This window comes from Phallusia mammillata, chromosome 4 (assembly GCF_965637545.1).
Source record: "Phallusia mammillata chromosome 4, kaPhaMamm4.hap1.1, whole genome shotgun sequence".
Classification (NCBI taxonomy): domain Eukaryota; kingdom Metazoa; phylum Chordata; class Ascidiacea; order Phlebobranchia; family Ascidiidae; genus Phallusia; species Phallusia mammillata.
The window spans coordinates 1027828-1053486 of NC_137255.1; the positions used below are offsets into that span (position 1 = coordinate 1027828).

The following is a 25659-nucleotide window of genomic DNA, read 5'->3' on the forward strand; positions in this document are numbered from 1 at the left end:
GGTCAAATGCCTGCGGCAAGGGCTTGCAATTTTGAAAAAGGAACTGCATGGTCTCGCAATTTTTAAAATAAACCCGTGGTGGGTTCAGCTAAACTCACGCTTTGGGGTAAAACCCACTTGATAGGGGCTTGTATTTCTTTTCAAGTTGACGCATTTTAGCTACGTATGTGGACATCAGATTTCTGTTGCAGTTCATTTCATTAATTTATATTATATTGCAGTAAAAATATAATTTATTGCTATAGGCGACATCAACATGTCCAAAAAGTCAAGAAACAGCGCAGTACGTTGCGACCAAGCGTTGATACGTGTAAGGAAGACCTCCACGTTTAAGCAATTCAACTGTCATCAGTAGGAAAAGCACAGTACAATTCAAGTTGGCGTTGGAATATTGCATCCCCACGGCACCATACGTTTTTTTAGCAGTACTTAAAAGCTTCATGCGCAAGTTGGGTTGCGAATAACGGAGACTTCCAAAACGTTGCTTGTGGGGTGAAGACGGTTACAAAGCATTGTGGCGGTATAATGACAAGTATGCATGGTGTGTGGATTAGGCCAAAATTGGGCAAATTGTTCGTTTAAGGGGTAATGAAGTATCCGCAAAGCGTTCGTAATAGGCCGAAGATATGTTGCGAGGACAAAAAATGTCTGGGTGGTGGACAAGTGCAAAAAAATAGCTGGGCAAGTATAGGTTTAATGCAAAGCTGTCGCTCGTTAAATGGTGGCATATGAAATAGCCGGAAAGATGGGTAAGTGGGCGAAGTGTTGGATTGATGGAAAGAAATCGTTAGGTGACTATGTTGAAGAGGCCCCACCCCGCCTCGACGAGTGACGACCGACCCATAAAAGATGTCTCTTGGAAAGACTTCGAAATGGTAGGAAATATTAATAACTCGGTTTATAGCCGGTTGAGGTGAAAAGTGTTTTTGTAGGATAGCCTATGTTGGGAAAGACATACGTGTATGCCATAACCACCAAAAAAGGTAGGCCTGTTAGGATTTTAGGGCCAGAAATGTATAAAATCTACCAAAAAGGTGGAGATTTTTTGGGTCAATGGGGTTCAAGTAAAAAAAATACTGAACCCGAGCGTTAATTATTAAAAGCAAAAAATATTGGAAATCGAGTCAACCTATGAATAGAGGTTGAAAAAAATGTGGGATATAGACAAAACATGTGACTTGGAGAACTGCTGGCTGCCTGATCTAAGAATCATTTCTACCTAAAATTCACACCCGACACAGCGAAACGAAAAATCAACAAACACAACACAATAAAATGTGGAGATGAAGCAAGTAGAAGAAAAGATGAAAGAAATCTGCAAAACATAAAATATTTAGTTAGTTAGAAATTCTCCTTTTAGGTTTTTTAATCATACATGTTGTGATTATTAAATGGTATCTTTTTTATAGATATACGTTAGTTTTATAAAAAACGAACAATCCAAGTAAATTAATATTTTAGGAAAAATGTCCATGACTTGGCATTAATTTTGAGCTTTCACGCATCATAACATTTAGAGTGCAATTAAAATATTTGCTTTAATCTGCCATAACAACTAGATATGTAAGTTGGCGCTCAATTCTTGTGTCTATTTTCTTGTTGTTGTTGTTGTTGTTGTTTGTAAATGGACAAAAGGGTTGAATTTAAAAACCAAATTGCTTCTAATAAATCTTTTTAAAACTTAAGGTCATACTTACTTGTGGCAGGAAAATCATTGGTAAAGAAAGTTTGTTAAAAAGATCATCATGCTGCAATTAAAACAAATAGAATTAAAATCAAACAACTAAACTATTTTTATTAAATATTTAATTATGGTTTGTGACTAAAAAAGTAAACAAATATGTTGGAAAACTTTTGGCAAAAAGACAACATACAGATTAAGCAAGAGAAAAAAGAGGAAAACAATATTATCAGCTGCATATTGGAAACAATAAGGGACAAAATGGCATTTTATAAACACTAAAGCAGGCCTGCACAACCTAAAATAATATCAGGGTCACTGAATAAAATTATTTATCGATATAGTAAAAAAGAAACCACTTGCGATAGAAACCCATTGAAGGATCGAACTACAATATCTCATTGTTGTTTCAAAATCAAAATTGAAGCTGACAACCAAACGTTTTCAAAGCATCCCACAGGTATCATTAAATGTTTCCTGAGCCATATGTTGTGCAGGCCTGTACTATTTGCCTGAGTTGAAAAGTTTGTATTGTTACTATGATTAATTTGCATTGGGTGCTTGCTATGTAAATGTTTTATGGGACTCAAACATACATCAACATTGCGGTTAGGGGGGCTATAGAACAAAACACAACAAATCCATTCTATAAAGTACCTGAGTTTCATCTAATTTAAACATGGTCAAAAAAAATGATTTTATTCTTTTAAAGACTAACAGGTAACAACAACTAGCCTAATAAAAATAAGGCACATTTACATTCTTTTTTATTTGCACTTACGTTCCATCAGGAGTATAAGCATTTTCATATGAAAAGTGCATTAAGTGAAATCAATATGTGAAAGGGGGCCAACAAATAACTTGACAAATTTTGTGAGAAAACTTAGAAACTTACTTCGGCAGGTGAATCCATCAGAAATGAAAGACTGTTCATCTGAACATATGTTTCACCCAACAATGCAATACAAGATATACTCCATATACTGATCATGTAAGCTAGCAGCAAAACTCCATCAACACCACAGTTTCAACAAAACCACAAAAAATACACCACCACAAAAACAGTATCAACAAAACCACCAAAAAATACACCACCACAAAAACAGTATAAAAAAAACAACTAAAAATGCACCACCACAAAAACAGTATAAAAAAACAACTAAAACTACACCACCACAAAAACAGCATAAAAAAAACTAAAAATGCACCACCACCACAAAAAAATACACATCTATTAATAACCTAATCTACCGAGGCAAAAGCCACATATACAGTTAGCCTAATAGGAGATAGCAAAGACACATGACTTATACATCAATGCCATCAGCGTGCAAGGAGACACCCAGCTTCAAATGGTAGTAAACGTGAGCGGCTAGCAGCTCACACCTTTCGGCCATGTTCAGCTACCATCAACCAAGTTATCCCAAGCCAACATCCGGCATACCAGACCATAAACATGGACAAATCATACAACAGTCAGCCAGTCCTTTAGAAACTTAGCTTCAGCCATCTTAAAAAGTGACCCGAAGGTCTCAGACAACTTCTGCATAAGCCTCACCAGACTGACACACATACACATAAAGTTATTTACAACAGTCACCTGGCAAGGATTAGAACAAGTTGGGTTCCAAATGTGACAAAGTCACAATATTTTGGGTAACCTTTCCTTGACTGCACCAGGCCAGCAACAGAATTGGCTAACAATACAATCATCAGCTAAATGTTACAGGGCCATTGCTCGTCTTAATAAGTCCTCCGAGAAGGTCAGCCAAGGTCTGTCCCTGCAACATCAACTGACACAAGCATTATGCATCACAACAATACATGCCTCTCCAATCAGCCAACAAGAAATGTAAACTTAGCATTAGCCAAGAAAAGCGTCCTTTTTCAGGGCCTTAACTAAGCCACACTCAAGTTGACATCAAACCCGAATTGCAACAATGGGGCAAACCAGCAACAATAATAATTGACATACCATATACACAAGCAGGCACAAGAGCAGACTTTCTCAGGCTAACATAGCAACTACTTTAAGACTACCATATACAGATTAATGACCAAAAAAAAGAAAAAAAGAAAAAAAACGGGAAGACAAGCATTGTCAGAATGAAACCAAGTTCTGGATGTCCTTCTTCCATACATGTTTCTGTAACAAAACAAAAAAACGCTGTATGTTTTGTCAAAAAAAGAAGGATAGCATGTGCTTTTGCACCATCTCGGTTTTCTCGGATGGAAACAAAAACGTTCAGGCTTGCCATTGTTATGCATAAACAAAAACCATGCATTTCGAAAATGGACAACTGACATTTTTTTCTCGTAACTCTCGTAATGATTTTTCGCATGTAGTCTTTTTTTAGAATGTAAAAGAGAATACTATGCAAGCCGGCGAGAAGATATTGGTGCCTCTATTTAGCTGTGTAGGGCATATGTTATATGTTAGGGTTAGGATTTACCAAGCCTTTGTTGAAGCCCTGTTGTGCTGTAATCAGATAGTCTGCCATTTTTGTCCTGTGTGTTATATCGTTAATCATTTATCAAAATTAGATGGTGGTGTGTAAAAAGGTTGTATGCATTTGGAGGTATTGCCCTGCTAAAATAGTTTAACTTTAACTGAGTATAAATTGAAAGACTTAATGTTTGTTAACATAAAATTGCATTTTAGTTTGTGACAACAGTTTAGATTTGGGATAGATATTGCAGTCTTAATAGGCTAACTAGAAACGTTACAATGACTAGGTAAGAGGACTTTAGCATAAGTCAGCAATAGTACAACTGCAAGTTAAGTGTGACTACAGTAATCAAACCACAAAGGTTGATGAATCAAAAGAGGCTGATATCAACTTTCAAATGCCCATCTAAAAATATGATCCATGTCTAAGTTGTGGAACGTCATGAATATACACTATGGCTTATTTTGAACGGTAATTTATCCCCTATACTTATTTTATATTGTGTTCCGTATTAGCCACTGTCTTTTACAAAGTTAATTGTTTGTGAAGGGACACATGCAAATTTGTAAATAACATATTTCAAGTGGATATACATGAGACCTAGTTGAAGTTCAATCTTAAAGAAAAGGAGTAAAAAGTTCAGGGTAAAACAAAACAATCAACAAAAATGGCAGTTTTTACAAGCTGTCAAAATTTCATCAAATTCCAAATTTGTTTTAAAAAATCACCTATTTTAGGGGGTCAATGGGGGTAAATACTGGGGCTACAAGATGAAACATAACAATCAACACCTACAAATGTCAAATTCAACAAACTGTCCAAATTTAATCCAAATCAGAAATTGTTTATAAAACTAGAAGGGTGGCTTAGCACATTTTGTCATTGCATTTACACTATAACCTAAAATATAAATATACTTCCTAGGCTTATTCTGGGTCTCCTTCCCTGAAGGGGACACATATCGATTTTACTCGAATTTGTTTTGTTTGTTTTTTCTTTGTTTTTTCTTCCCAAAGTTTGTCCGACCCGTTTTTCTATCAAATGTTTGATGGATTTGGATGAAATTTACACAGATGGTAGATATAGGTATGTAGATGTGCATCCCACTTTGTTTTTGTTGAAAACCCCAGTATTGACCCCGGTAGCCCCCTATAAAATGGGTTATTTTCTTGCCAAAGTTTGTCCGACTCGTTTTTACATCCAATGTTTTGTGGATTTGGATGAAATTTACACAGATGGTAGATATAGGTATGTAGATGTGCATCTCACTTTGTTTTTGTTGATAACCCCCAGTATTTACCCCGCTAGCCCCCTAAAATAGGTTATTTTCTGCCTAAAGTTTGTCCGACTCATTTTTCCATCAAATATTTAATGGACTTGGATTAAATTGACACAGATGGTAAATATGTTTATGTAGATGTGCACCATTGGCAGATTGGGCTGAAATTTTGCAGTACTGTTGATTGAGTCATTGAGGTTTCATATTTTTTTTAGTTAAGTGTCAAACCCCATTAGTTACCCTACTAGCCCCCTAAAATGGGTAAGTTTAAAAAAAAAGTGTCGGAATTCGGAAAATTTGGGTAGCATGTGGACTATGGTTATCTCTCGAAATGCACTATTTTTAACTTTACATGTGGGGACCCAGGTTATAGTGTATGTGCAACAACAAAATGTGCTAAGCCACCCTTCTAGTTTTGTATTGGGTTCCAAATTAGCCATCGTCTTTTATAACCTTTGTTGTGTCTGCAGGCAGAAACTCATGGGTCCCCCACACAAGTAAAGTTAAAAATAGTGCATTTCAAGAGATCGACATGCTACCCAAATTTTAGCCAATTCCGACACTGTTTAATAAACTTACCCATTTTTGGGGGCTAGTAGAATAACTAATGGGGTTTGACACTAAACTAAAAATATGAAACCTCTCAATCAATAGTACTGCAAAATCAGCCCAATCTTCCCATGTTAAAAATAAAATTCCGACCACTAACATTCGTTAAAATTTTAAGCACTCTTTCTTGTCCAAACACGTTTAACAAACCAGCGTTACACAAAAAAAGAAAAATATATACGGACAAAAACAATATGTGGCCCCTTCAAAAAAGCATTCCATAATAATACAACATAACAAAAAATTTCAAAGTTCTATACCAGGGGTGGGCAAACTTCACTGGAAGGGCCACATAGTATATTAACCCAAAATAACTAGAAGGGTGGCTTAGCACATTTTGTCGTTGCACATACACTGTAACCTTTTATGAAACATTAATGTATTCCCTATACTTTAATTCAAAATGGGTACCATACTATCCACCTTCTTTTATAACTTTATTTGTTTCTGCAGGCAGAAACTCATGGGTCCCCACACATGCAAAGTTGAAAATAATGCATTTCAAGAGATAACCATGAGAAAGTTGTGTGTTGTAAGGTGAAACACAGTAATCGGCACTGGGCTTAAATAAAAATATATTGCTTGAAGTATGTCCTATTTAACGTTCTTTTTCAAAGAAAAGAAGGAGTAAATAGTGGCATAATGGGGTAAAACAAAAAAATAGACACCTATGAATAGCAAATTCTACAAGCTGTCCAATTTTCATTCAATTTGAACATTGTTAAAAGGGTCAACCATTTTAGGGGCCAGTTGGTTAAATTGTGGTGCTACAGGGCAAAACATAACATTTGAGGACTTAAAATAGTATGTTCAATAAACTTTCCAAATTTAATATAATTAGTACATTTGTTCAAAATTCAGTTATTTTAGGGACTAGTTGAGTAAATGTTGGGGCTAAAGGTAAAACACATCAATCGAAACCTACAAATAGCATAGTCCACATGCTACCCAAATTTTAGCCTATTCCGACACTGTTTAAGAACTCACCCATTTTAGGGGGCTAGTGGGGTAACTAATGGGGTTCGACACACAAACTAAAAAATATGAAATGACTCAATCAATAGTACTGCAAAATTACAGCCCAATCCGCCAATGTTTAAAATTGCGACCACTAGAGGTGTTTTGAGCAACCACCGTCAATGCTTCTGACGTCATAGGGCTTAACAACCCCCTAACTGCCATGGCGCAAAAACGCCCACCAAGCAACCAACAAACAAGTAACATACAACTAGTTGCCCTTGTAACACTATTGCGCCAGAGAATTCTTTCGTTTGTGCTGCCCAGTAACACACAAATACGTTTTACACTTTAGGGGCTTGTGGGGTAAATGTTGGGGATACAGGGTTAAACACAACAATCAACACCTATAAATATCATACTCTACAAGCTATCCAAATTTCAGCCAATTCCAACATTGTTTACAAACTTATTCATTTTAGGGGGCTAGCGGGGTAAATGCTGGGGTTATCAGGACAAACAAAGTGGGATGCACATCTATATAACTGTATCAACCATCTGCGTAAATTTCATCCAAATCCATTAAACATTTGATGGAAAAACGAGTTGGACAAACTTTGGGCAAAAAATAACCCATTTTAGGGGGCTAGCGGGGTAAATACTGGGGTTATCAACAAAAACAAAGTGGGATGCACATCTACATACCTATATCTACCATCTGAGCAAGTTTCAGCCAAATTAAGCAAACGTTTGATGGCAAAACAAGTCCGACAGACTTTGGGAAGAAAAATACCCATTTTAGGGGGCTAGCAGAGTAAATACTGGGGTTATCAACAAAAACGAAGTGGTATGCACATCTACATAACTACATCTACCATCTGTGCAAATTTCAGCCAAATCCACCAAACATTTGATGGAAAAATGAGTCAGACAAACTTTGGGAAGAAAAAAAAAACAAAGAAAAAAAAACAGAAAAAAACAAAACAATTTGAGTAAAATCAAATATTCAGGGAAGGGGACCCATAATTTACCAATTCTAGGGGTCGAGTGGGGTATATGATATTGTGGCAAAATCAACCAACTGTGTTTTTTTTACAAATTTACCTATTTTAGGGGGCTAGTGAGGTAAATACAAAGGCTATAGAGTCAAACCAATCAAAATGGAAAATCTACATGACCATAAGTCCATCAAACATTTCATGCCAAATGTGCATGGACAAACTTTAGGAGGAAAAAGGGAACCCATAGTTACAACATAGTTTCATTAACAACAATAAAATGTTTGTGACAAACAAAACGAAAATTGGATGTCTCATTTAACAATTTATAAACTAGAAGGGTGGTTCAGCACATGTCGCCATTGCAGATAAACTGTGACCCATTTCTTAATGGGTCCCAAATCAGCCACTGTATTTTATACCCTTAGTTGTTTCTGCAAGCAGAAACTCATGGGTTCCCCAGACATGCAAAGTTGTAAATAGTGTATTTTATGAAATAACTATAATAAATTTTGGTGCTATGAGTTCAAACAGGATGAAAAAAGTTGCATTCAATTTGAGAATTGTTTGCAAAATTTACCTATTTTAGGGGTTAGTGGGGTAAAAGTGGAGCTTACTGGGTAAAACATGTCAATGGATGATGTACACAAAACTGACCAAGTTTCATATAGTTCTGACATTTTTTGAAAGTTAACCCATTTTAGGGGGCAAGTGGACAGGGTGAAACAAAACAACCAACAACTCTAAATGGCAAACTGAACAAACTGTCCATATTTTATTCAATTCGGACATTGTTAAAAAAATCTCCCATTTTAGGGGGCTAGTAGAGTAAATATTAAGGTCACAGTGTGAAACATAACTATTGACAGCTTATTATGGAAAAATAAACAAACTGTCCAAATTTCATCCAATTCCTGCATTGTTTAAAAAAATTCCATTTTAGGGGGCTAACGGGGTAAATGCTGGGGCTATCGAGTCAAACGAAACAAATGTCACATCTACACAATTATATCTATCATCTGTAAAAATTTCTTCCAAATCCACCAATGATTTTAGGGCAAAACTGCATGGACAAACTTTATGGGAAAAAAATCAGAGTAAAGTCAATATGTTTCAGGGAAGGGAACCCATAAATATACTATAAGACCATAGGCGCCATCTTTAAATTTTTTTCAGGGTAAACCATATTATATGTCACAAAATGACGTCATGAAATAACAAATATATTTTCTGCTGCTACATAAGGTAAGACTACATTAAAGCTTGCAGTATAGCTTTACACAATGTAATTTCACCGCCAGACCCATCTGCTAATGTTGCAATTTAACGCATGTTTGTGGTAACATCGTGTTGTACATCACAAAAAAATGGGACCCATTTGTCGAAATTATGGGTAGGCGCAACAATAAAGGTAAAAAACTAGAAGGGTGGCTTAGCACATTTTATCATTGCACATACACTATACCCTATTTTAAAACGTTAATATATTTCCTATGCTTATTTTATATTGGGTCCCATATAGTCTTTTACAACCTTAGTTGTTTCTGCAGGCAGAAACTCATGGGCCCCCACACATGCAAAGTTGAAAATAATGCAATTCAAGAGATAACCATGAGAAAGTCAGGTGTTGTAATGTAAAACCTAGTGATCAGCACTGGGCTTAAATAATAATACTATGTAGAGTACAAACTATACAAATCAGATTCACCCCAGATATTGTTTGAAGTTTGTCCTATTTAAGTTCTTTTTAAAAAAACAAGCAAATAGTGGCATAAGGAGATAAAACAAAAAATGCACACCTATGAATAGCAAATCCTACAAGCTGTCCAATTTTTATTCAATTTGAACATTGTTAAAAGAGTCAACCATTTTAGGGGCCAGTTGTTTAAATTGTGGTGCTACAGGGCAAAAAAACAACTATTGAGGACTTAAAATAGTATGTTCAATAAACTTTGCAAATTTCATTTAATTCCGACGTCTTTTTAAAATTCACTTATTTTAGGGGACTGGTGGAGTAAATGTTGGATCTATAAGGTAAAACACATCAATCGAAACCTACAATTGCATATTCTACATGCTACGCAAATTTTAGCCAATTCTGAAACTCTTTAATAACCTTACCCATTTTAGGGGGCTAGTGGAGTGAAATTGGAGCTACATGGTTAAACACAACAATCAGCTCCTATGAATGGAAAATTCTACAAGCTGTCCAAAGTTTGAAAAACTCACCTATTTTAAAAGGCTAGTAGGGTAACTAATGGGGTTCGACACATAAACTAAAAAAATATGAAAGCACAATGACGCAATCAATAGTATTGCAAAATTTGAGACTAATCCATCAAAGTTTAAAACTTTGACCACTAGAGGTGCTTTAAGCAACAACTGTTAATGCTTCTGACATCATTGGGCTGTTAACAATCCCCTAACTGCCATTGCACAAAAAACAAGCACAAAAAAAATCCACCAAGTAACCCAAAAACACAAGTAACAAACGACTGGTTGCCCTTGTAACACTATTGCTCCACAGAAATCTTCGTTTGTGGTGCCCAGTAACATACAAATACGTTTTAAACTTTGGGGGCTAGTGGGGTAAATGTTAGGGATTCAAGGTTAAACACAACAATCAACACATACAAATGGCATACTCTACAATCTATTCAAATTTCAGCCAATTCCGACACTGTTCAAAAATTCACCCATTGTACGGGGGTTAACGGGGTAAATAATTGGGTTATCAAACAAACAAAGTGGGATGTACATGTACATAACTATATCTAAAAATCTGTACAAGTTTTACCTAAATCCATCAAACATTTAATGGCAAAACAAGGCACACAAACTTCGGGTAAAAAAATTTTTTAGGGAGCTAGCGGGGTAGGTACTGGGGTTATCAACACAAACAAAGTAGTATGCACATTTACATAACTATATCTACTATCTGTGTAAGTTGTAGCCAAATCCATTAAACATTTCATGATAAAACCAGTCAGACAAACTTTTGGGAAGAGAACCATTTCAGGGGGTTAGCGGGGTAAATACTGGGGTTATCAACACAAACAAAGTGGGATGCACATCTACATAACTATATCTACCGTCTGTGTAAGTCATCCACATCCATTAAACATTTAAGCGAGTCAGACAAACTTTGGGGTAAAAGGGGGCTAGCGGGGTAAATAGTAGTATATCAACACAAACAAAGTGGGATGCACATGTACATAACTATATCTACCATCTGTGTAAGTTTTATCCAAATCTATTAAACATTTGATGGCAAAATAAGTCGGACAAACTTTGGAGAAAAAAAGCAAAAGCAAATTTGTGTCAAATCAAATTGTGTCCACTTCAGGGAAGGGGACCCATAATGGCATGTTCTACAAGCTGTTAAAACTTATATCCATTTCAGGGACTAATGGGGTAAATGTGTGTGATAAGCGGGTAAAACACAAAAATCCTAACATACTATGACGTGATACAATAAAGATGAACTTTTGGGTTTAGGTAATCTATGTGAAATTTTTTAACAGGTACTTCAAACAGTGTTTGCTCATATTATTAGTTTAAACACTAGTTATTACTAATACTACAGACTACTTACTGGTATATGGATTCAACCTTTGCCACCAGGACTTTCACAACTTCCAGATTTCCACATTTTTCAAATAGTCCTGTTAAAAAAACAAAATATTTTATTTACAAATCTCTACCATATTTTTTTTACTATATGGTGTAATCAACCCAGTAGTTTAATTAATACTATATATATATATATATATATATATATATAGGGTAGAGGTATTTATGTTTGTTTACAGTAAAAAGTGCAAAAAAGGTTTGTCTAAAACAACCTTTAAAGAATGTTTAACCCCACAGTTAAATATCTCGTGTCTAACGAATGCAGCAAAAAATTATTCCTTTACTATCCGAGGACCATAAATGGTCTCAAATTAAAAAAAAATCACATTATTTGAAACAAAACAAGGAGAATTTGCATGTTACGCATAGAAACACATTTTAATACATGTTATTGATCATCTCGTACAGCTAATAAGGTATACCACCTCTGCTCTGAACCATATAACAACCTAACCCAATGGATTTGGAGTCATTAAAATATCTAGGGCTAAAATCAGACCATATGTTACACACAAAAAAGTTGGCATTCAAACCAATAAGTAAGTTAGCGTGATGCGTTGAAAGATTGTCAACCCTTGCTGTAGTATATCGAATATCGATAGTCTTGCATATGATCCCATGTCTTTTATACATCCAAATATTTATTGCAGCAGTTATTGTTTCTTCAATTACAATTTGAAAGGTAGTCAGTATTTAAGAATACATATCCTACATTTTACCTGGATGATCTGAAAAACATTTTTTATTTAGCTTATTTTTCTTACGGAATGTTAAGATAAATACACTGATTTGAAAAACTATGAAACATCTGATATTTAGCAGAAAACAGCAAATATACAAATTTAAACAATCCATTTCCTGCCAAATTACGCAATACGTGTATCACTTGGTAAAACTGCAAATGTTACTAGCACTAACTTGTACAAAGGAAAATCTGAAGCAACAAGCTACTCACTCCCAGTCTGCAGAACATGGCAGTTCCCGACGAGATCTCGTGCGTGCAGGACCTACATGTCCCCCGTGCGCGCGTGCACGACCCGTAAGTTCGCGTGCAAGACCAATTTCAGCAGGCGCAAAGCAAGTAAAAGAGGTCAAGACAGCCCAATTAAATGCCTTTGGTGCAAAATTTTCGCGTGCAAACCCCAAAACTTGGCGTGCAAAAATTTGTTTTCAAAAAAAAATCGCACGTGCAGCTGCCACACTCTGCAGACTGGACTTCCTCCAGTCCAGGAAGTTCGAGTGCAAAGCGCGCAAAATTGCCAACAAAACGTGCTGAGCCGTGACCAGATGTAACTCCCACACAGACATCTTAAAAAGGTGTGGAAATTAACTTTAACGAATGATATTTTACATTCGGTATTTTTATTCTCAAGTCAGTTTTTAGGGAAAATTTATCTTTAACTACATTTGCGACCAATCTTGGAGACCTGGTAAACTAATATAAAACAAAAACGGCGACGTGCAAACCCAGTTTGCCTTGTTTGGTTACTTTTAAATCTGTGTTTTCCTTTATTGACAAATACCTCACTTAACAATTCAAAACCTTTTCATTTCTTACCAATAGCCTACATAGAAGATGCTAAACTTCAGAAAGATTTAAAATTAGGCCTTAACTTTACCGATTCTATTCCAAGATCCAAAGTGTCTACTTACAAACCACATGTATTAATTAATATAAAGTAAATACACTGCGCAAATAAGACACCGGGCTGTTTGCAACATGCACCTTGACGTCTGTGAGCTCTTTAAAGACGGCGCCTCAACATAATCGTAATCAAACTATTGACACGATAACTTCTTGCTCTCGGAAGTCAAATGGTGTGGTGGTGACGTTATCATCAGATGATAACATAAGAGCATGCTAAACCTGATCCACTATACGATTTCCTTTGTTTCCACGACTCCTTAATGCTTGATATTGTGTATTTATCCACAATCCATACAAATGTATTAGTTTTATTGCCCACACCCATTTACCACCTTAATATATCTGCTTATTTCCATGAACTATAAAGAAAGCGGTCGCACACATAGGTATTTGCGCCTACTAGCATTTACTCAGGAATTGCACTTTATGCAACAGTATAAGTAAAACCAAGAAACGTTGCAGAAAACAAACAAACTATTTAAATATTTAGTGCACATTTGCACAAAGACGAAAACTGCTGAGAAAAGCTACAACATTTCGAAAACTAATTTTGACTTTTAAACTGTTGCAAGCGTCCATAAAATCAAGATTTAAGGCTTTAAGTTACACTTGCATTTATTGAAATGGTTAAGAATTGCAATCTAGTGAACAAACAGTTTACGAGCACATGGTCAGAAATGTGCACAGAAGAACGGAAACGTTGTAGTCTTTGGGCTTATGGGATAACCACCAGAACTCAGCAAAGGTGCACAGAAGTATGGAATCGTAATAGTCTATTAGGCTATCAAGTCAAACTAAACAGATAGCACATCTACATGAATACCATCTGCGAAGTATCATTCAATCTACCTAAAGTTTCACAGCATAAGTACACAAAATAACTACTGCAACATAGGGCGTTTAACAGCACATCTTTACTATCTTATATGCAGTTTTATTTTCAACATACAATTACATTAGGTTTTCAGCCAAATCCTGTCGCATTGGAATCCTTGCGATGCCATATGAATGAGGTATAACGCCGGTTACAAATCTGATGTATTGTAGTTTACAAATAACAAAGGGGTATGACTGGTTTTCTGGAAGTTCTGTGTACGAAAAACACACAAATGGGGGTCGCACTGTGTTGAAAATCTCGAAAGCGGGTCACACAGTAAAAATGGTTGAGAACCATAAACGAAATACACAACAAAAAAATATTTTTGTCCTAAGCAAGAAATTGAGAAACGCCGTGTTTTATAGCCTTTGAACTATAGCCTTAGCCTTGAAAAGGGTCTTAAACAAAAAATCTTATTTCCGTTTACAACAAACAAGAGAAACAAAGTGTTACATGAAATATAGCGCTAAATAACTACTGTGAGTTCTGATAATAATCCACTGCTTTTCAAGTTGCCTGGTACAATCTGACCACAAAGCGAAGCTCGCGCACAGAGTGGCCAAAACCATTTGGTAAAAAGTTCCAACAAGACTCGCCCAAATCAGTGGAACAAAAACATAGTCTTCGAAAGCCGCAAGACCCAGTAACAGATCATGTCCCATCACAAGTTGGCGATGGAGCAACTTTCCGTGAAGTAATCCCTCGAGGTTCGAACCCGCGACCTCTCGACTTCGAAATCGTCCAGTGATGAACCCGCACACATTGATTGCAGTTCAATCTTCCATCAACGAGCTTTCATCTAACCCGCGCACTCACAATCAGCTTCGGTGAAAAATTGTGAAAATTTTCGCATTGTTCGTTCCCTGATGACGTACGCATCACGTGACCTACGTCACAAAGGTTCGATGGCGCGCGATGAAGTCTCACGTGATACACGCCAGCCAATAGGAAGACGAGGATGCATTCGAACTCGACAACCGAACCGGGTTCGACCTAAAAAATCACACGACGTAACAATAGAACAACTACGGTTGTGACGTAATAAAATCACATGACGTAACAACAGAACAACTACGATTGTGACATAAAAAAGTCACCTGTTGAAAGTTTTGTGATTGTGACGACAAACAAAGAAGACAATCCTCCATGTTCCATTCGCGGAATCCGTTCAATTGATCTTGGAACAATTCCAAATCGGCGTCCAAGGAGGGAATGCAACAATCTATGACATTGAAACAAGAGATTTATTTTTCGTATCAATCCTCTTGAAGTGCTGAACCAAGCGTTAATTCATCAGAGGCAGTGGTGGGATTCATATTTTTTGTCAGTCGGTTCTATCACAAAAGTCATATTTTTCCTCCGGTTCTGTTACAAAAAGTCCATTGACAGTAACCAGTAATGCTAACCGGTTTGCCGATCTTATAAAATTTCGTGAGACGGTTCTATGGAACCGGTGCTAACCGGCTGAATCCCACCACTGATCAGAGGGTATTTTAGCAATGACTTTATGGTAAAACTAAGGAAGCAGTTATATAGGACTTGTTTGTTATAAGGCAAATTTTACTTCTAAATCAGACCAGTGGATGAACAACATAAAATATGCTGGAAATCCAGGCTTATAACCCATAGTTTATGATATATTTTCTAAACTTTGTTGTGTGGCAAATTAACAGAAATATTTAAAACACTGAAAAAATATTTCACCTGATTTGTTTGTGATCTTCACCGTCAACGTATACGGTTCACTGATTACTACGTCACAATGCCCAGTCTCTGTTACGTCACCATCGTTAAAAAACACTTCTGCAAAATAACATATTTCCTTCACACTAATGTCGCTGAGATAATATAGATTGTTACGTCATAGTCACCCCAAAGCAACGGAGGTTTTATCAAGTTCACAACAGAATCACGTGACAACGAGCAGGTCGAAAGGTCGATCGTTCCGCTCCGTTGAGATTCTAAACATGTATTGTAGGAGTGTGAGCTGAATATCGCAGATAAACTCTAATAATTTCTATATATAAGCTATTGCTGCCAGAAATAATATCAAGTTAATAGAGCTCTTCGACAACTATATTTTTATTCCGACGTTTCGACGTCCTATACAGGTCGCCTTCATCAGGGTAAATAACACTGAATGCGAATAGTACAGTGGACTATAAACAAAGGAAAAAAGAATTAAACGCAAGCACGTCACAACGCAACGAAAACACCTGTAGGACTTTGAAACGTTGGAATAAAAACACATTTGCCAGGAGAGCTCTATAAACTCTAACAATCTCACCCGGTATTTTCCATTTCAAGTCGAGAAGCTCACTCAGCTGAGTTTGTAAGTTGTTCACACACTCGCTAGATGGCGCAACGTTCCACGACTTGTATTTCTCCAGGCTGGCTTTACTGCTTTTTATGTTCAACGCTGGAATATGGAATTGAAGTTGAACCTGCTCATCGCGATCAACAATTTGTTCCGACTGAAAAAGATGATCACAAGGTTCATGGTTTAAATCCCAGGCTTGGTGAATATTTGTGAATATTAGAGGTTCATGGTTTAAATCCTGCTAAAATACTTTGACAACAACACAGGGTTGACTTTTGACTGTCCAAAAACATATTTCAATTGAATCGGTGGCCAATGCATGCAGTTTACTTATTATTTATTGGTTTGGTGGCTTTTTATTTCAATTTAAATCTTAATTCCATTGGTTTAATAAAACCATAACGTGAATGTTTTTTATTCAGTGCTTATTATTGCTTATAAATCCAGTCATATCATGAGGTTAGTGGTTCAAATCCCACACTACCTTTTGTGACATCAACCATAAACTCTTGACATAATTACCAACCCAAAGAGACAAACCTACAACTCACCGCTTCATTTTCAATGTTTCCGTCGAGCTTGGAAGAAATTACGACACTTTGTTGAGAGAAATTGATGAGAGTGATTGACACCCAACACTGGCCTTGTCTGAAAGCAAACACAAAGTAAGAAAATATGAAAAACTTTAACACAGGGTTGTGCAAACTTTCTCTCTGTGAGGCCAAATACAATTACCATGTTTAGATCGCGGGCCGCACCTGTATATAACACAAGGGGGTTTTACTTTGTTGCATACCAAATAAGCTTAACTACAAGTATAAATGTGCATGTGATTCTAGCCGCATATTGTCAGCGCACCGAAAAATAGCACCAGGCACATTAATCTACTCAAAAATATCAAATAATAATTGGACTGTAGCCAATACGGTCGTTCTCTCGTCACCAGTTGCACTGATGAGACCTTACAGGTCGAAACAATGTGCACTGTCTGCAGCTTAATAATAATTGGACTCGTTTGCCAGTACATTTGAAATCCAAGCGTCTCTTCGGACTGCACAACCTTTGATCAATGAGCTGTAGGTTGCACACCCCTGCCTTAACATACAAACTCACTTGTTGGATGGCAGAACTTCAAGTTTTTCGACAAACAGACCAGGATGAAGCGAAGCGGAGACGACAAACTTTTCTTCTCGACACCAGTTGATGTTTCTTCCTTCTATTCCTGTGTATCTCAACTTAACGTGGCCTTCATATCTCGCATCAGCTGTGCAACAAAACTAAGACTGTGATTAAGTTTATTTGGAAATTGGTCTGCAATTGTGAAAAAAAATTCAATACATGAACATTTGGACACTTGTCTGCAAACGTAAACAGTTTTTTAATGCAGGAAAACCTTTTTACCTTAAAAAAACACAAAGAACCTGTTATAAAGCTGTCATGCAAACCAGTGGACACATTCATACTAAAACTACAGAACACCAGATATACACTTTGTTGTACAGAATCAAGTTGGTCACTCAAGAAGTAATAAAAGACACGGCATGAGAAACAATCTGAAATAGTGAAACCTGACTGAAAAGCTAACATGTGCAAGATAAGTAGTTAATATATGTGGTGCGATTTTCGGTAGGCTCACCAAGCCTGTGTTGTTTGGATGGTAGAGGACCAGTCCTAAAAGTCTTAGTTTCAATCCCAAACCATAGTAAGCCATTGCTTTCCTGCCTTTAATATGCCATATGCAGAGTTTGGAAGACCGGCTCGATTGAGTACAACGCGTTTATCAAGTCTAGCGTCTCATAATTAGGTACATTTTTTATGTAAGTAGGTAAAAAGTGCTGCAGACCAAACAACAAATGTAAAAACAAATGGTTTCTACAAAATACAAAATCAACTTTCAGCTTACGTTGGTTGGTGATGACGTTGCTGTCCTCGTAATTCTCAAACTTCGCGATCAGCTCAACAACCAACACGTCACGTTGTCGTGGCAACATAGGCAGATTGATGTCCCGACACTTGAAACCGAACGTCGAGTCATCGAGCCGAGGTCTGCTTCGCGTCGACAGGAATGACGTCATCACCGTTGGCATGGTAACGGTCGACGTGACGTTGATGGTGTCGATTGTGATGTCACTTAAGTTGCTCAGCTGAACCTCAACCGTTTTCCTGCATTAAATCTAAGTTTTTAAACAAAGAATTCAAATTTCTTACAACAGTACTGACTTTTCGCCGGGATAGAGATCAACCTCCAGGTTTTCTTTGCTACTCGACGGAGTTTTCTGCAATAAAAAGTCACAACATATTAAACCAAAGTTTTTAATGCACCTAAATCAATCTGTGTTTTTCGTGTTGCAATGTATTGTGAATAATATCGATTTCGCTGATTTATTGGCATCCCCATTCTAAGCAAGAATTAAAACATAACATAGAGATACTTTATTATTATGATTACAATGTGTTACCTGAAGTAAGGGAAGTTCAGGGGCAACTTCAATCTCAAACTCATTCACTTTTAACCAAGGCATGAGAGAAAATAGACATCGAGATTTGATTCCAAACAAAACAAACTCATAACCTGATAAATGGGAATTAGTTTGTAGGGTTGCAATTGTTAAATAAGGTTGCAATTTTTCAATGACTGTACTTGCAGTGCTAAAAAATACAAACAGTCTTTGTGACAAAAAAGCAGATCATTGTTTTAGCCTGTACATTTGTGTGTTTAAAAGTTTTGTAAATTTCAATGAAAGTAACTTGCCGTGATAAAAAAATGGTTAAATCAGTTATTAAAACAAAATCCAACACAAAAACAAGAATATGTTGTCATTTTTAAATAATTCTACTTATATCCAGAATTTGTAATGCTAGTCTTTACTGGATGCAAGTACAGTGTTCATTTCGCAAACACAAAAACATCAACCAAATAACCTGTAATATGGATGCAACCATGTGTATACGGCACAACCACTAACAATATACCTGTAATATGAATGCAACCGTGTGTATACGGCACAACAACCAACAAGAAACCTGTAATATGAATGCAACCATGTGTATATGGCACAACCACCAACAATATACCTGTAATATGAATGCAACCATGTGTATACGGCACAACCACCAATGAAACATCGATCGATGCTTGAGCAGGAACGTCTACCGCCACCGAGTGGCATTCAAACAGCTTTCCAACTTTCTCTTCGGTTGATTTCATCTCGCAGATGAGTTTTAATCCAGTTAGTCGTAGGTTGTGAACTGACAGAGGGTTGGTGATTTTCAAACAGGTTTCAGACAGTGTGTTTACCGTCCACTGGAAATCTACAATAAATATGGTAACATTTAAAATGTCCACAGCTAGCCCTTGATATTTTGACAGATACTGCACAAATTACCCAGTAGCTTAAATTCGGTATTTTAAAAAACAACAAATGTATAATCGCTAGCACACATATTTAAGATGGTTGCACAAATTACCCAGCAGCTTAAATTCGGTATTTTAAAAAACAACAAATGTATAATCGCTAGCACACATATTTAAGACGGTTGCACAAACTAGGGTAGTTTCAAAACAAAGTGTTTCAATGCAGAACTTTACTTTTGCAACATATTTTATAAAATCAATAAATTAAAATTTTACATGAGAAATCAGTTTGACAAAAAACTTGAACCGAAAAGCACTGAGCTGTTTTATCCCTAACAAATTGATAAAATACCCGAACTGTACCTATGTTGTGTGTTGTGTCATCGGTTTGTTGGGAAAAAGGAGAGAACAAGAACACGCTCGTTGAAATTTTGCTACAGTTTAGTTTGTATGGACGCAAATGCTCAGCGAGTCTTTGTGGAGACACAGAACTGAAAGAAACGGGAACATATAAGAAAAATTAGACATTATAGTATTGGCAGTTTACTTCCAAAAATGCGATACATCTAAATCAAATCTAGTTTTTGGCTTTTAAGTATTTGGCTTAGTACTAAGTGAACAATATTTATCTCAGTGATTCCCAACCTTTTTGCAGCTATTTCACCAATTTAGCAGTCAGTCACCCTTATTGCTAATTTGACAAATTAAATCACACTAAAAGACATGAACTGCTTTCACAAACCCACTTTACAGGTCCAACAATCAAAGTTAGGAACCACCTTTATGACCTGTTGCTGCAAAGCAGAATATATCACCTAAAAAATTCTCTTCTGTCAAATGCAAGGTTTTAACCAATGTTTCAAAGTCCTTCATCAGGGTAATAATGGAATGTTAAAGAGACATGAATAGGACATTGAAATGTCACTTAAAACGATACATTTGCCAGAAGAGCATTTTTTTAGTTTAGAAACCACTTGTCTATCCCAATAACATGTACTAAAATGTAGGGAGTCTGTAAAAGTAAATGGAAGATCACCTGACAATAGGGAGTGTGTAGAGGTGAAGTGAAGGGAGGATTGTTCCATCCTGAAGCTGCAGAAGTTCAGTTTCTTTTTCTTGGCTGATTTTATTTGCTGAAGTTTCCAGACTAAGGCAATATTCCTTAATTTCAGCATCGGTCAAATGCTTGTTCATTTTCATCAGCAAATATACAGTGTACCTTGTGTAAACAAACATAGAAAATTTTTGCATGAAAACCACAGTTTTTGCCAAGAAAGGAACAAACCCTGGAACACTATATACGGATCTCACAAGTTTAATGATAAAAACAAAAAAAGTTTGATGTTTTTTTACGTCTATTTGGGCCATGATTTTCACTATTAAACTTAGGAACTAACCTGTTTGCCATTTGATTATCCCCAATCCTCCATGAAGCAAATATAAGTTCATGCAAAATTCTCAGTTGTATTTGTGGCCACCCATAATAAGGTGTCAGACTATCGTCTGGCACTCCTCTGTCGTTCGTCAAGTCAAGTTTGCTTCCTAACAATGTCCCTTGCAGAAGAAGATTGCACTGGGAAAATGCAAATGAATCTCATTAGGTAAAAATTAAATCCAATTAACCTACATTTTTGACACACCCTATGTAAAAGGTTTCACAAAAAACTTTGATACACCCTATCGCAAAAATGTGTATTCTCTAATAACAGTAACATATGCATGCATATTTTCGTCACACAAGCCCAAAGAAATAACAGAAACATGCATAACTAACCCCAAACCAGTCAGGTTGCTCAAGATTGGGTGCAACACACTGCATTGCCGCAATCCGTTTGTAAAACGATGATTTACGATGAAAGTTGATTTTTGTGTACAAATTTGCCATGCAGTCGTATCTGATAGGAATACACAAATAAACTGCATCAGTATGGGGGATTTTTAAAGGAGATAATTTACAATTAAACAGCAAACAATTTATCTTGCAGCAACCAACAAGTTGTCATTTATTAAACCCAATGTATATAACAGTGTTACTTACACCAGGGCTGTGCAACCTTCGTCACTGTGGGGCCACATACAATTACCATGATTAGATTATGCGCCTCACCCTCATATAGCACAAGGCTGTTTTAGTTTGTTGCATACAAAATATACCTATATTGAGTTAACAACTGCAAGTAAAAGCTCGCAAAATAATAGCACCGGGCGCATTAATCTGCTCAAAAATAGATCATAATTGAACTCGTTTTTCAGTACATTTAGAATTCAAGCGTCTCTGTGGGCCGCATGAGCCACATTTGGCCCGCAGGCCACAGGTTACACACCCTTGACTTACACCATTCACAATTTTCAAAATATTCTCATCGTTCTTTCGTTAATATTATTAATTATTTAAGCATTAACATTAATTTCTTTGTGGATCAAAACACACAATTTGATGCAACACTTCAACTATTTACTCAAACATTTTCTTACTTTGTTATTCTTTCTGCATGAGTGATGTTAAGACCAATATAGATCGCATTCTGGATAAACTCGGCAGCTTTCAGAGGTTTTCGGAGAGTTGACAGAACTTTGGTGGCTTTTATGCAAGCTTCGACCTCCACCACTGCCATGTCCTGACACTGAAACACAAATCAGTGAGTAAAGGTGAAACTAAACATCAATTTTTCTCACCTACAATTTGTAAACTGCTTTGGTAAAAAGTAGATGTCAAAAGGTCTAATGTTTACATGCTTTTCTTAATTCACAATTTGTTTCCCCAAAAAGCCAGAATTTTGAGAAAATGTTTACTATATAAAAGTTTACTACATTGAAAAATGGACTGTAGGATCAACAAAATTTAGAGCCACTCGCGTATAGAGCAACTTGTTCTTACCCTGGTGTAGCAAATAACTCCATCCTTGTATTTCTCAATAAAATCTTCAGTTCCATTTACACAAAACTTTGACAGTTCCATCGTTGAAGGTGCCCCAGTTAAATTCCATGACAGTAAGTTTTTTGGGTCCAGAGTTTGTTTCTACAGAAGAAAAAAATCGGTCAATTCAATTTATTAATAGCACAGAAATTTTTTAAAGACAAGTTAACACCAGTGAACTGGAGATGGAAAAGGTTTTAACAACTCACCTGAACGTCTTCAGGTTTTTCAAAGGAAATTTGTGGAATTTCTGTTCCTTGGGGGTAAAGCACAATCGCACTTACAACACAAAGTCCTTCCAATGCACCTTGACATAAAGGATATGTGAAAAACACAGAAAATATTTGTCCAATAAATGCAAAGCCATTAAAAAGACGCAAGACTTGCATATACAATGCTAACAAAACAGACTTTGGGTTTTTTCCACACAATGTTTAACACCTAATGTATGTGGGTAGTACTCGATTTGCAGACAGTATTTCTTTAAAACAGTGATGAAGTGCTTGCCAACCATACATGGTATAGTTTGACCTTATTTTAATTTGCACAAATTATATTGCATATAATCTAGTAGTGAATAACTGGGTTTTTTTGTAATTTTCAAATTTGATAAGAAATCCTGAAAAATTAGTCCAAAAAATGTAAACATATTCTACGTTTAAACAAGATTTCCTTCAAACAAACATAAAGGCAACATAGGCTTGTGCTAAAACTTACATCCCAACCAAACCTGGTCATTCACAAAACCCAAAGCATCAATGGCAATTCTGTAATTCTGCAAAGCTTCCAGATAAAGTCCTGCCAATAAACTGATATCTGCAAGATGTTTCTTCCATCGACCAAATGTTTTTTTGCGAAAACTTCTGCTGTCGCTGTCAGAATTTGAGGATTGGTTGGCTTCGAATGGAGCTGTCAGCAACGGGGGTCTGATAAACAAAAATATAAATTTAACAAACTACTAGGGATTTGTCAAGTTTCATAATTTGGTGTTCTGCCAAGCCTCACGTAATAATGATGTCGCAACATAACAATAGACAACTTTAAAGTTTTTAATTTAATTTTAATGCTGTTTACGGAGACAGATTAAAGACCCATCAGATCATGGCATAAAATATGGCAGTGCTTTGTATTCACTTATCAACCAGGTTATTCCTGCTAACTCCTGCTCCAATCAAATAAAAAGACCAACTTTGAGTCACAATAAGGGAGGTTAAAAAATGCCACATAATATTTTACACCTGGTTTTATTATTTATCAACAACAAAAGACCAGGTTAAGTGAAAAGGGGCAGGAATGAAAGTTAGGCAACATTAACAATAGAAAAGGTGTGCCTCAAAAAGAAGATAACAAATAAAAATATTAAAGTTTAGCAAACCTGTCTGATTTGTCACTGGCAATATGAACTCTTTTCGATTCAAGCACATAAAACACAGAAGTTAAGAAATCTTTGATGTCTCGATCGCAAGTTTTCCAAGCTTCAACATCCGAATATTGATAAACTTCTGCCTTGTTTTGTTGAAGCATGGCTGGAGACAAAATACAAAAAGATTACAAACCACATTCTGAATAATACACAATGCTAATCTTAAAAGCCTGTAGAGTTGCCAAAAATTACCAACAGGTGTACAAGGCTTGAGACAAAATACAACAATATTTAGGTTTTAAACCTTTTTTTTAAACACATGCGATGTTAGATTTGGTTGTAAACTTGTTAACTCTTTTTACAACTACGCAGCTGACATTATCAGCTTTTTGGGATTTTTTCTGTTCAGTTAATGTTTATGATCTATGGTTGTAAACTATGATGTTTATCACTGTGTATTTTTGTAATAAAGCATCTGGTTGTTTGATGACAACACCCAACTTATTGGGACTTAAAACATATAGTTGATAAACATGGCCAACATTTGCACACAATAAGCTTTGGAGGTTCACTCTTAAATGAATATGTTATGATTAAATTCAAATATCTGCACCATTATCAATTCCGAAAACGAAGCAGCGTGAATCGAAGATATACTCGGCAAAAACTTCTTTGTTTTTCTGAAACTTCTGATGCATTAAAGCGACATCCATCGCAGTGGAACAACCAGCCAACATTATAAATCCCATGCTCTTCCTGTGAGGTTGAAATATTCCCCATTTACTGTTTTCTGGTGAAGCGTCGACCTGTGAGTAAAAAAACATTTAACGTTTGACCCAAAAAAAAGCACTTGGATATTGACAGTTTAAATGTTTTTAATCATAAAATTTTAACAACTGCTTCACTGGTTTAGACTTACAGATTAAGATGTGTGCTACATTTATCTTTAACTGAATAAGCTTTACTTTGCTTTGTTGCAAATTAAACATTGCTTTTTACACTGTTACTGTCAAAAAACTGCTTTCTGTAAACGGTATTTGCTCCCACACCACTACTCTTTGGAGTCTACTGTGCACAAGCATTTAAATAACTTATTGTCATTTCATTAACTTACCTGAAATCTAAAATAAACAACTCTACCAGCATCAGCGATCGTCAAACGAGTGTGTTTCCGTATTTTACTCAGCGCATTTTCCAACTGTTGCGCCTGAAGATTTCCGGCCACTTGTATGCATATAAGTATTTCTGCGTGATGGTGAGGTGCAGCAGAAAAATCAACAATACTCATTTTTCCCAGATTGTGTCACCAATCAAGTTTTAAAGCTTTAATTTCAAAATTTAAGTTAAAAACAAAACAACACAAACTCAAGATTCCGTGTGTCGCATATATACAACTTTAACGCCGCCGCTACAGTATTTAAAACTAAAACCTAACCAAAAGATTGAAGGTGATTTTGTGCAAGTTTTGTGTCTTTAAAACAAATATTAAAACCCAGATAAATTTAAAAAGGAAATTAAAAGCTCTAAAAAAAGCACATTTTGTCCAAATGTCGAATTCGCAGGTTGCAATTG

At 36.2% G+C, this 25659-nt stretch overlaps 1 protein-coding gene and 1 long non-coding RNA gene across 3 annotated transcripts; both read right to left on the bottom strand.

The window, feature by feature from the left end:
• Nucleotides 1-221: 221 nt before the first annotated feature.
• On the bottom strand, nucleotides 222-12367 carry LOC145222071 (uncharacterized). 2 transcript variants are annotated; one of them, XR_013859290.1, is made up of 5 exons: nucleotides 12327-12367; nucleotides 11570-11639; nucleotides 2577-3827; nucleotides 1698-1748; nucleotides 222-1315 (listed from the first exon to the last, which is right to left on the bottom strand). It is a non-coding gene; the product is annotated as an uncharacterized LOC145222071 (long non-coding RNA). The 2 variants fall into 2 exon arrangements; XR_013859289.1 differs by lacking the exon at nucleotides 12327-12367 and adding an exon at nucleotides 12141-12306.
• A 1275-nt stretch (nucleotides 12368-13642) lies between these two features.
• Nucleotides 13643-25487, bottom strand: LOC145222070 (trafficking protein particle complex subunit 9-like). The gene is made up of 22 exons (XM_080088079.1): nucleotides 25202-25487; nucleotides 24701-24893; nucleotides 24100-24250; nucleotides 23442-23650; nucleotides 22934-23031; nucleotides 22686-22826; nucleotides 22283-22431; nucleotides 21582-21702; nucleotides 21205-21380; nucleotides 20844-21026; nucleotides 20171-20298; nucleotides 19528-19764; nucleotides 18912-19024; nucleotides 18673-18728; nucleotides 18356-18615; nucleotides 17566-17716; nucleotides 17004-17100; nucleotides 16420-16606; nucleotides 16004-16093; nucleotides 15837-15935; nucleotides 15230-15354; nucleotides 13643-15125 (listed from the first exon to the last, which is right to left on the bottom strand). Exons 1-22 carry the CDS (start codon nucleotides 25373-25375, stop codon nucleotides 14928-14930), a joined length of 3336 nt encoding a protein of 1111 aa, XP_079944205.1. The 5' UTR covers nucleotides 25376-25487; the 3' UTR covers nucleotides 13643-14927.
• Nucleotides 25488-25659: the final 172 nt, after the last annotated feature.